The following is a 12650-nucleotide window of genomic DNA, read 5'->3' as shown; positions in this document are numbered from 1 at the left end:
GGTGAGTGCTATCATAAAATGTTTCTGCCTTTGGATAATGAGGGGTTGCTGGAAATAATTTCAGCGATTCCAACCCCGTAAACTCCTTAGTTTCCCTTCCACACTGGTCTTTCTGGCCTTCGTGCAAAAACTATGCATCGACAACCCAGTGGAAACGAAACATTTTGGACTTTTTTTTTCCAGTTTCCGTATAACCAGGTTTAACTTAAGCAGAGAGCCCAAAACTTTATTGTCACGTACTAAACTTTAATATCATTTAGAGCCACATATGCGCATTTATTCAGGAGTTCAGAATGAAATGTGAGCACTGTGGTGCCAGCTGTCCATAGACAAGGCTTAGTAGAAGCTGAAGGCAGGCATTTCCAATAAGACATGTGCCTTTAACAAGGACCTCCCACACTTTAGCCCATATTTATGACCTGTGTAATGAATGGCTCCTGAAGGGAAACTCAGAGAGAGCAGAAAAACAGTCAGAACTCACCCCGTCAGTGATGTGGCTTGCTCGTGCAACACACCGAGTGTTTTGCCACCGTGGCAGTCACCCTGAAAAAAATAACCTGTGAGGCTGGAAACCGTGACCAGGAGATCACCAGCTACGAACTCTTCCCAAAAAAACTCCATTCCTGCTAAAATATGAGTAAAGCTGTAACACCTTATCAATATCCAAACCCTCTCATATACACATTCAGGCCCCGGGGGGTGCCACAGTAAAAAACACCGGGTGAATTTACACCGTCTCGTGTTCTTTAACCTGGGTGCGCTACAGTCGCACCACAGGACTGGCATCACATGTCACTTAAACTCGGGAACTGCGGGAGATCAAGAATGACAACTGACAGACCTCGTGTCAAATAATAACTCTACGTACAGGTACTGCCTGTACATAGGTACACGTTCCCTGCTAATCCCTCCAGCGACAAACCATCATGCAGTGAATTCCTCAATATTGAAAATTTCCTCAGTTCCCCTACGGCTGCCCCACTGAAAAGTGCGCATAATTGAAAACTCCATGCAACGAACATGCTGCAGTGACTGACCTTGACATAACGAACTTGCTACACTAACTACCTGCTAGCTAGTATACTGGTTTACTGGAAATTGGACTGACCAAAAGACCTACAAAACGGTTTTTTGCATTTGAGGTGAAAGCGAAATCAGAATGACGCTGCTTCCCAGTTCTGTCTGGGAAGGCCATCTTCACAAAATGGCCTTGCCGCTTTCTGAGGATGCTCCATAGCACAATTCATGTGGTGAGACATTGTGATGAAGCAAGCAGTGTGATGAAACTGCGGTGAATTCAGAAATTTCAGGTGTCCTTCGTAATTTACGATTACAGTTGAATCCCGGTACAGTGAATGCCGCTTCAACGAAATTTTCACCACAACGAAGTATTTTGCACTCACCGTGAAACCCCCATAGGACTTAATGTATTAAAATTTCCTCAAAAACGAAGTACTTTGCGAGCACGTGTGCGCTTCTATAAATGTTTTCACGAATTCTCGCGGGTGAGTGGGGCCTCCATCTTGTCTTTCTTCAGAAGTTGGGTGCTGAAGAGCGACTTTCCCAATCCTGCCATTTATTTTTTTTAATCGCAGGCTGCTGAAAGTGCGTGGGGGGGGGGGGGCACTCATACTGCACATCCTCCTTGCACCCACCGTCGTCTGCTTTTTTTTCTTTCAGATGCCCACATGATTTTTTTAAGTGACGTCCCGCCCCGCTCATTGGCTAACTGTTCTCCGTGTAAAAAAAAAACGAGTCCGCCCTTGCCTTTGCTAGGCTTTTTCGATTGATGCAGCTCGCAGTCATGGTGCTCGCGTTCACCGTGCTCGCGGTTTCCAGCCAAGCAGGAAAGCACGTAATGATCACGTGTGAGCGGTCTTGGCTGGCAAGCGTTCGCGGCCTCCTTGCGAAAAGGGGCTGCTCGAAAGCGCGTGTAAAATGCACCAGCGCGTAAATATGACGTCATCTGCTAGCGTCTTTGGCAGCGTAGTTTGTTAGGAACCGAGCGCGTTTCAGGCAGAGCTTCGTGCCCTGTCAGAGAGAGAAAAAAAAAGAAACGCAAGACTGGCTGAAAAGCGCTGCAGGAAAAAGCCCACTCTGCATCACCATTTTTCTTTTTTGTGTGTCCTTGTCGTGAGTGCATCGTCCAGTGTTGTATCGTCTTGTCTCTGCTAGTCGCTGCTGACTTCCTAGGATGTTACCGCCAGCGAAGAAGCAAAAGTTTCTTTCGCTTGAAGAAAAAGCGCATACTATTATCGCCGAAGCAGAAAGCGGGAAGCAGAAGGCGAATATATTGCCGCAGATTTTGCCATCTCGCCGAGTTCGCTGTCAATGGCACTGAAGAGTAAAGAAAGCATTGGCGAGGTACTTGTGTCGGGCACTTCAGCTCAACACAAGGTGACACAGCCAACATACACGGAGCTCAACAAGGCTGTCTACACCTGGTTCGTCGAAACGAGAGCCAAGAACACTCCACTTAGCGGCAGCATTGTTCAGCAGAAGGCCCTCAATTACGCCTATTTGCTAAGCCTGGATAACTTTGAGGCCAGCAGCTCAATCGCTTCAAAGCGAGGCACAACGTCGTAGGAAAAGTTTTGTGCGAGGAAGAAAGTTCCGCAGACACTGGCGGCGCATCAGAATGGGTGGTGGACAACATGGCTGATATTATGAGCGGCTACGTGCCGTCCGATATTTATAACGCGGACGAGACGGGACTCTTTTATGAGATGCTGCCAGCGAGGACGCTAGATTTTAAAAGGCAGCGTTGACAGGGTGGCAAGCACAGCAAGAAAAGGGTGACTGTGCTGCTGTGCACGAAGATGGAGATCGGACAGGCGTCCCCCATTAGTTATTGGGAAAAGTGCCAAACCGCGCTGCTTCAAGGGGAACAGAAGCCTTTCCGTCAAGTATGTCGCTAATGGGCGGCTGTGGATGACCAGTGTCCTATTTGCGGGCTGGCTTACGACGCTTGACCATGAAATGAGCAGGCAGAACCGAAAGGTCCGTTTGCCCACCGCATCGACGACGTCAAGCTGCCAAGCGTCGAAGTGAGGTTTTTCCCACCGAATTGCCCTTCGATCATTCAGCCGCTGGATCAAGGCATCTTCTGAAGCTTGAAGTGCGCTTATCGGGAGAGGCTGATTCAGGGGATTCTCTTGAACATCAAAACTGGCTGGGAGACAAAGGTGGACCTATTCATGGCTCTTCAGATGATGGCTGCTGTGTGGAGCGTGATGTGGTCCACCTTGGATCTACAACTGCTTCCAGCATGCTGCGTTTGTTGACCAGGAGGCGACCAGCACAGCTGCAGCCGTCGAAGATGACGCTTCATCATAGTAGACTCCGGGGATCAGTACGGCCTGGAAATCCCTCCAGGATGCAGGAAATGTCCCTAACGATACCGGGCTGGATGATTTCTTCAATGCTGACGCGGATGTGCTCGTCTACGAGGAGCTGAGTGATGAGAACATCATTAAAAGTGATCGCGAGCCGGAAGAGCCGCTGTCCGATGCTGAAGACGACTCCGCCCAGGATTCACCCGCCTTGGCAACCTCTTCGAAGGTGATGAATGCCTTCGATGTTATTAGGAAGTTCCTGGGCTCTCAAAATGACGACGTTGCGATGGCTCTCATAACAGAGTGTGAGAGTCACGTGACACTGCTGCTGGCAGCAAAAAGCAAGCAGACAAAGCTTACGGACTTCTGGCAATAAACATTTTTTTTTTTTGCTCGAGTCAGCTGTAATTTATTGAAACGAAATTTTTCATACGTCCCACCGATTTCGTTGTAGTGGGATTCAACTGTACTGGAAAAATTCCAAACATTAGTTTCCAAATAGGAAATGAATAAAACACTTGATTCCGTATTCAAGATATGTAATATTCGCACAGCCCAATTTCACTTCTTACACTGGTTTTCATTCTGCATTGTCCTTTCTAATCTTCACGTGAAAGCTGTATACGTGAAGACCTGGATGTGGCAGCAAAAAATTGCACTTTCTGCAATTTCCCCCTAACGAGGTTTAACTACATGCCGAATCTAATCTCCACGTAAAAGTGCAGCGTGCAGAAAGGAGAGAGCTTGGGCAGTAGGGATTTTTTTCTTCTGCCAAAAAAAGCCACATGAAGATGCTTGAAATTCACCAATTCTTTTACACGACGGCCATTCAACTATATGACGATGCAAGCGCTTTAAAATCTTTGCTTTGCTAAGTTATGAGGCATATATCACGGGTGTCCATGTTTTGTGTGTATTACATTACTGAGGCACTCCTGCATCACCTGTTGCACAATACTGCCGCATAGCAATCAAGGCATCTTTAATCCCGCAATACAAATTCTTGGGACAGGAGGCACTTAATTAGGGCCCCTACTCAGGATGCACAGGGTGGCTTTACGGTGTATACACTTACTGGAGCTTTACAAAACAATAAAAAGAGGCTGGCTACATCTGGACTATTTAGCCAGTACCACGGCTATGAGGAACACTGTAATGGAGGGCTCCGGTATGTCACCTCCATCATGACCACAATGACAGTCTCTGACCTCCAGGACTTCAGCTGTCCTAATGTCTCTATAGCATCATGAAAGGATCGAGAAAAATGCCATAATGTGTTCTCCGTAGCCCCACTGTAGAGCGTCTTGCGTCCTGAAGAGGACACACCTACCGCCCACACGGCATTGATGCAGGTGGCCAGCACGCTCATATAGGCGAGAGCAGGCTGCACGTAGAATAAGGTCTTGGGCAGGGTGAGCGACCGCTCATTGACCAGCTTGTGCTCCAGCTGGGTGGCCAGGGTGAAGTAGTCGTCCAGGAGGTCGTGCAGGGCCGCAGCTAGCGCCTGGTTCACCATGCCCTGGCCGCGCTCCCGCTTCTCTAAGCGGAGGCAAAGCACCACACAGCACAATCACTTGTTGGTGCAAAGTGGGCTACAGACTAAGAGGAAAGCCAAGGCAGGGATGCCTAGCAGTATACGTCAAAAGAGTACTGAAAACAAAGTATGGAACTCGCGATTAAAAATCCTTCAGAAATATCTGGCAAGAACCTTGTTTTTCAAACTGAAACTCAAAAAAATAAATAAAGGGCAGCATTAACTAAAAGCTGGAAATGATGCAGAAAGGGGTGCAAGCTGCTTGTAAAAACCTCAGCGAGTGGGCACTCATTATTTATTTATTTTATTTCAACATACTGTCAACCCCAGTGGGGTTATTACAGGTTATGTTTGGGTATTTGTAAGGGATGCGAATACCACCTTTGTGAATTTACGTCACTGCAAATGAACCTCGATGGCAAATTAAGAGAACATTTTGTTTTGCCCTGTGCTTTCTGTACTGATGAAATTAATGTGACGAGGGCATTCTTGCACGCCACATGCATTGCTTCCCAAACGGCTATACAGTGTTTCGGCATGGTAATTAATGCGGAAATTATAAAAGCTTTGCCACCATTAACAAACCTAGGACCTCCAAGCAACGTTTCCCAGCCTCATAGTTTTTAATGAAAAATGTCTAGAGACTGTTTGGGCCCGTTCCTATGTCATAGGTGGCAGGTCGGCCAATTCTGCAATACAACACCAGGTGTTATATTGTCGGCTACACAGAATTGGAAATGCTTGTACCTACAGAATTAGCTTCCTAAGAAGCCCAAAACCTTGTTACAGTCACTTTTAAGACTCAGCGAATCACATCAAGAGATACTGTAAGCAAAGTGAGATGTGTGTACAAAGCCCATGCTCTGGTGACGCTATACTGAGCATGAATAATAATAATAGTAATAAACTACGATAAACATTCCTCCGTCTTTTTTCTTTCTCTGCACTGTTGTCTGCATAAGACCTACTGAACTGCACAAGCTTCTCATGCTGGGACACTATGCAGCAACCCAAATATGGTGGAAGCTCACCTTCTATGAAACGTATCACTGTCGAGTAGTGACTGCAGAGCGGAAGGATTTTCTTCACCATCTCTCGCAGGGAGGGGTCTGCAAACGACATTTCGAGAAAGAGGAAAAAAGAAATTACAGATCGTTCCAAATTAGCCACCATGCAGCCAAAGTCACTCACCGAAAATTCTGAGTACATTGCAGTCCACTTATAACGATAACAGATATAACGATATATTGCTCATACCGATCGAATTCTAGCGATTTATCAATTTCTCATTGGCCCAATGTAAAAATAAACCAGATATAACAATCGATTATTGGCGGTACATCAGATAAGATAGCTCGCTGCCCAGTAGATGTTTGCCACAAAAAGTAGTGTGAATGTAATGAAACATAAAATATTAAGAAGAAAATGACGTGAGAATTCAACATATGTGGCGAGAACGGATTCATCAACATCGTTGTTAGAGAAATCCGTGAGCGCCCTTGCGTGCGGTTAGGAAATAAGCACTATTGTCACCGCAATCGCTGCCTGTTGCCGCGCAATGGATGAGGCCATATCATCATCGCCGACTGTGCGTCCGTGGAAGATGGCGCCAACCGCATTGGCGGCGCACTAGCTCTTGAGATGAAACAGCAGACTCATTGGGATTTCTCGCAGGGTTTTAAGGTTGGAAACCTCGTGAAAAAACACGGGCATTTGCACTCTACAGTTTTAACGATCATCAAGGGTGGGGATGTCCTGCAGCTCATCCAGTCGCTAATATTGGTTCCGTGCATGCAAAAAGTACTGCCGCCAGTGTGCGCGCTACTGGAAGAGATGCTCACAGCGATTGTCAAGCTTCAGCTGCCGCTCAAGCGAGCGCGAATTTTCGACTTTTTTTAAACATGCTTAAGTCATTTAATGGCTATGGATGTAACCTGTAATAAAGTGTCTAGTGCTGTTTATGACGATTAGTGTTCAAAGCCTGCCTGCATGGGAAAATACGTGGGTGTGCGCTGTGGGTGTGGGTGGGTGTGCGTGGGTGTGATTTTCAATCATAATTGTAAGATTTCAAAGGTTTTGTTTGGTTTATGGTGTTCAGCGTCCCAAAGCAACTCAGGCTATGAAAGAAGTTGCAGAGCTACGGAGTAGTTTCGACCACCTGGGGATCTGGGAATTCTGTGCGTTGACCGTACACGGGCTGCTGCGGCCGGTATTTGATCCTGCATTCTCGGGCACACTAGCTGAGCGCCCTAACCACTGCGCCATCGTGGCAGGGGATTTTAAAGGAGAAATAATAAGAATGGCAAGGAGTGCTTCTTGGATCATGAAGATTAGACACCCATTGTTCTTGCATAGCTCTAACTTCCTTCCCCACAGCCACCATCCTTCCATTCTTTTGGCCTTAAGCAAAAAGTGTTAGCCGTCACAAAGAGAGATGCCAACCCTTAGGGGAGGAGAAGACCCGAGTTTCTCTCTCGTGAAAGCAATTCGAAATGCTGGAGATGCATGATGAGAAGACTAAACTTTTAATGAGAGGACTCCATGGGAAAAAATAAAGGAGTAGAAACCAGCTTTTTTTTTGCTTCTAGAACATAACAGTACCACTTGTTAGGCCATGGCGTGTTCTCTAGCAAAAACAAGACTGCAATGCTCTGAAGCCTCGTGAATGAGAAGTGCCGAATATAAATACTCTCACCTGCCGTCTCGTCTACCTTGAAAGTCCGCTGCCCATGAGGGTCCGAGAGCGGCTGGGAACAAATGTATGCTCCATCCACACCCTTCACACATGCACAAAGAGAGAAAATGGGAAAAAAAATTATATAGTCTCTTAAGAGGAGAATGGAGAAAGCCTGCCCTTCGCTGCAGTGCTACATATAATTATAATTGGTTTACAGGAAAGGAAAGGCGCTGCTTCGGTTGCACTTTCTACAGCAAGTGTGAGATCAAACAGTACACCATCGTTCCTCTCACATGGCATTCCTTGGCGCGCGTTCAAGTCTGGGATTGCAGATGGCAAGAACACTAGACAAGGAGAACACATCTCGTGGAATCTCGTGCACAGATCCAACGCTTCCTAATAGGAGCCGCTGAATGATGCCGCGCACAACTCTTCCGCACGGTATTTCGTTCCATGAGCCTAGGAAGGCTTTCGCCTTAATACAGCTCACAGGTTCACCACACGAAACACTTGTTGGCAACCCGGTTCAATAACAGAAAATAACGAAGGTATGCAAGCGGAGCTTTGATGCGTCAGTTTGCCCCACAGGAATTGCAATTCATGGACAGTATAATTGATCGGTGAAGGCTGTGAGTGCTCGCAATATATTCTTTTTGCCCATTCAAATATACACTTTTGACAACAGATAATCAGGTTTTGCACAAGCCTGCGTAGGATCTGACATTGGTGTTTAAGAGTGCTCGTTAATTCGAACTTCAGTAATTCGAATTTCGGGTTAATTCGAACCGTACTACTTGGTCCGGCCTAGCTCCATAGAAGTCCATGTATAAAAAAGCCCGTTAATTCGAACGTGAGTTGGTTCTGCCACGGTTAATTCGAACTACGCGCCGCCGTGCCTGGGCGGCGTGCCGCCTGGCACATGGCCAGAGCAGGCCTTGTCGCGAGGCTGCAGTGGCTGAGTTGCCTCCACAATGAGGAGAGAAGGTAAAAGCGGGTAAAACCGGTGCCAGCACCCGGCGCAGAGGCTGAAGGGCAAGGGGTGGCAGCTGTGGCAACAGCTACGCCCTCTCTCTACCTCTGAGAACTGCGGTTTCCGGTTTCGAGCCGCCGATCTCAGAGGCCTAAGAATCTTGTCGTATAGCTGCAGTTGTTAACCGATGGATGGCGCAACCAGCACAAAAAATACAGCGAATCCAGTACATCGCAGCTCCGCTAGCACTCGAGAATTGAACGAATAGGAGGAGCCTTCGTCAATGTCTTTGTCCTGTACTCGCGGTGGTCTCGGCCGCTTTCGGCAGCCTCGAGTTTTCTGGTTTTCGGCGCGCTTACGACCTTTGTTGTGCGGATCGCTTGAAAAGTTAGGCCTCGGTGGTGTGCTTCACTGTGCTGACGTGCAGTTTCAGAATGGCGTGCGCCAAAACACTGAAAGATAAATGCGACATCTTACGGGAAGTGGACACCGGAGTCTTGTCGAAACAAGAAATCGCCAAGAAGCATGGAATGCCGAAGAGTACGCTGTCCACTTACATAAAAAATAAGAGGGCGATTGAAGACGCCTTAGAGGCAGAAGTTGCCAGCGAAAGGAAGAGGATGCGGCTGGCAAAGTACCCCGACCTCGAAAAAGCGCTTCTCCTCTGGATTAAGGAGATGCATGCTCAGGACATACCGCTGAGTGGCCCCATCATATTGGCGAAGGCAGCGGACTTCGCCCTGCGGCTGGGCTACTTCGACTTCGCAGCTTCAGATGGGTGGCTGCACCGCTTCTGTGAAAGGTACGACCTTGTGTTTCGTGCGGTGTCAGGGGAGATGAAGGCTGTTAACTTGGAAACATGTGAAAGTTGGCGCTCCGAGGTCCTACAAGGCTACCTACGGAAGTACTCTCCGCAGGACATTTTTAATGCTGACGAGACAGGCTTATTTTTCAAGTTACTGCCCGCCAAAACGGTCACGTACAAAGATGACAAGTGTAACGGGGGGTAAACGAAGCAAAGAGCGGGTAACGGTGATGGTTGCGGCAAATATGACCGGAAGTGAAAAGCTACCGCTGTTCGTGGTAGGAAAGTCGAGCAATCCTCGCTGCTTCAAGAACATCAGGTCTCTCCCAACAGACTACACGGCAAACAGGAAGGCTTGGATGACTGGAGAGTTGTTTAAGCAGTGGCTCATGAAGGTAGACAAGAAGTTCGAGCGCTGTGGCCGCAAAATCCTTCTTCTTGTCGATAACTGCTCTGCGCACAAGACTGAAGTTCAAACGAATGCCGTTGAGTTGGCCTTTCTTCCAGCCAACACAACGGCAGTGCTGCAGCCCATGGACCAGGGCATTATAAAAATTTCAAGACATTTTATCGGCGCCACATGCTAGAAAGAATTATTCTATGCCAGAATTACGAAGTGATGCTCCTGAGTGCACTGCATATGCTTGTGCGTGCTTAGGAACAAGTGACAGGGGCTACAATAGCCAATTGCTATCGCCACTGTGGCTTCACCACGCAAGGCGAGCACGTGGACGAGCCACCTGCGCACGGAGACTGCGTCACTAGCGTCACCGCTCCCATGTCGGACGTTCTGAAAGACGTTTCCTTTGCCGACTACGTAAACGTGGATGCGAGCGCAGTTGTCTGTGGTGTGACCACAGACGAGGATATCATTTCCCAAGTTAAAAAAATAGAGCCTGTCGCTGCCAGTGACGACGACGAGGAAGACGAGGCCCCGGTGCGGCCCTCCGCTGCGGAAGTCATGGCCGGACTTAATGCCGCCCGCCTGTTCTTCAGTTTTCAAGAAAGCGAAGAGGAAGCCTTCCGCAACATTCGCTCTTTAGAGCAAAAAGTGCTTGCTGTTGCCTTCAAAGAAAAAATGCAGACCACAATTACGGATTTTTTCAAACATTAAATTGAACTGGCGCCATGCCCTGCTGCTTCCTGGTCGCGGTGTCCTGTTTTTCTTCATTGCTTTCGTTAGTTCAAACTTCGTTTAATTCGAACTGGGATGGCGTCCCCTTGCGGTTCGAATTAACGAGCTTTTACTGTATTGGTTACCGATATCTTTAAACCAATAAAAACAACACTGAAAATTAGTCAAGATTAGCCGGTCATGGCTGCCGAGTGGTAATGCATCCAAAAAATGCGCAACAACTGAAATATACTAACAAGGACCTCACACCACTTCTTTCTAAGCAACAAGAATGAACTGGGTCATTTTATCTCTTCTGAGCTAGAATGGAGAACTGACCCAAGCGTTTTTTTTTCTCTTACTCTCCAATACAGCATTCGCATGCACAATGAACCCACCTGCCATACATTTATTGTCAAGAAGCAAACAATGTTAAAGTTCACTGTCAAAGTCACAGCTGATTGTACGCTTTCTTTGATGACTGATGGATAGAAGGATAACAACTCTTTCTCTCTCAAAAAATATAAAAGGATCTGTCAAGTTTTCTTCCTGCATAATGAACCCTCCCTCATAAACACATGAACGTTTCTTCAAAAAAAAAAGAAAAAAAAAGGCAAGTTAATTACACAAGTAAATACAGCACCTGTCTGCTCTAATCAACTCTGTGGACACAAAGAGATTGCTGAGTCATTATGAAGACCTTGTGTCGAACAGGGACCACTGTTGGAGTGAAGAGAACACAAAACATTACTTTATGCTGAATTGCAACAGCCATCTTCAAGTTCAGAAGACAAATACCAGCAGAGTGTGCAGCACATATTAAAAAAAAGTAAAATGCCATATTTCTTTTATAATACACGTATTCTTGACTTTGCATCCACGAAATTTCAAATTTTCCACTGAAGAAAATTAGGAGCTTTAGCTACAGCATTCAATTGCAGAGGCAAGAGTGAAATAGTAGCCGCAGACAGGCTACATTTCTATGCAGGCACAATGCAAACATTGCTGTGCTAGGCAATGTCAGTGAATATCAAAACATGTCGTGCACTGAAAGTTGAGCTAAAGTTCTACACTACATTGCCTCCCATTGCAAACTACCACATCATACATCATGCCAGACCACGCCACCCTAAAATACGTCATATCCTGCAACATCGTGCCATATACCAACATACCCTATATCACCATCTGCTGCATACCCTATATACTCCCCTATATAGCCTATATACAGTCGAACCCGGATATATCGAACTCGAAGGGGATCGCGAAATAGTTCGATAATTCTGTATATCGATAATTCGATATACAGAAATCGGCTTGTGATGGCACTTACGATGCGAAAAAACGATACCGCATTTGTCGCGTAATCAACCCACTCGCATAATATACCCACCCTCTACTTTTACACCCGAGAATTCGAAAAAGAAAAAAAAAAAAGCGTTAAGGCCAGCTCATTCACATGCGAGCGATCTCAGCGACAACTTGGAACTGCGTCCCTCTCGCCGCTCGAGCCCCTGCGGCAGCTCAAAACAAGGTTTCTGTGTCGCCGCGGCAGATATCAGAAATCGCGAGCGTTTTCGCTTGCATGTCGATGGCGCGCGTCACTCCGTTTCGGTCCTCTCATCCACAGCTCATTTCTTGGCAGCGTGCAAAGATGCTGCGCAGCGATAACGTCAGGGTGCGTTTATCTTTTAATAGCTCCTGCGGTGACAGGGAGCAAACTTGGCAGAGTGCCTGTGATGGCTTGATTGCACAAGCCTGGTTCGATTTATCACGCCGCGCTTGGAGCGGGCATCATGATCGCAGCAGCTGACCGTGTGTTTTCGTTGATTCATACATGCAAGGATAAACGACTCCCGCCAAAAAAAAAAAAAAAGCCCTGCCGCTTCTTGTGGCGATTTCCACTGGTCACTACGGAGTACGTTTTCTTGCTCCGGGATGACGATTTCGAATTCCACTGGTCGACCAAGATAGGTTGCGCATATTCCGCTGGTCGTTTGGGGCAGCTCGGGACGCTCCAGCTCGATCCGCCGACCGAAGTCGGATCTCGCCGGAAGTCCTAGTCGCTGAAGCGGTCACTTCCAGATGCTGCTAGATTCTTTTGGCTGTTTTTGACCGTTTCAGCGACATCGCCAGAGGACACTGGGCATCACTGTTTTTTTGCGCGATTATGTCGAAGTGCGTCTATCGAAAAAACGTCTGCAGCGTTAAAAAA

The 12650-nt window shown here is 47.1% G+C and overlaps 1 protein-coding gene across 3 annotated transcripts in view; it reads right to left on the bottom strand.

The window, feature by feature from the left end:
• Positions 1 to 12650, bottom strand: part of LOC146173932 (gamma-tubulin complex component 2-like) — a 77426-nt gene that overhangs the window by 43546 nt on the left and 21230 nt on the right. For all 3 annotated transcript variants that reach the window (XM_084583881.1, XM_084583883.1, XM_084583882.1), the window contains exons 7-10: positions 7565 to 7646; positions 5901 to 5978; positions 4666 to 4874; positions 482 to 543 (exon numbers count right to left, since the gene is read on the bottom strand). In XM_084583881.1, coding sequence (XP_084440007.1) covers positions 482 to 543; positions 4666 to 4874; positions 5901 to 5978; positions 7565 to 7646 — 431 coding nt within the window. The remainder of the gene's footprint in view (positions 1 to 481; positions 544 to 4665; positions 4875 to 5900; positions 5979 to 7564; positions 7647 to 12650) is intronic.

This window comes from Amblyomma maculatum, chromosome 11 (assembly GCF_055883805.1).
Source record: "Amblyomma maculatum isolate TAMU_Amacu chromosome 11, ASM5588380v1, whole genome shotgun sequence".
Lineage (NCBI taxonomy): Eukaryota > Metazoa > Arthropoda > Arachnida > Ixodida > Ixodidae > Amblyomma > Amblyomma maculatum.
This window is presented reverse-complemented; position numbering and strand designations above follow the sequence as displayed.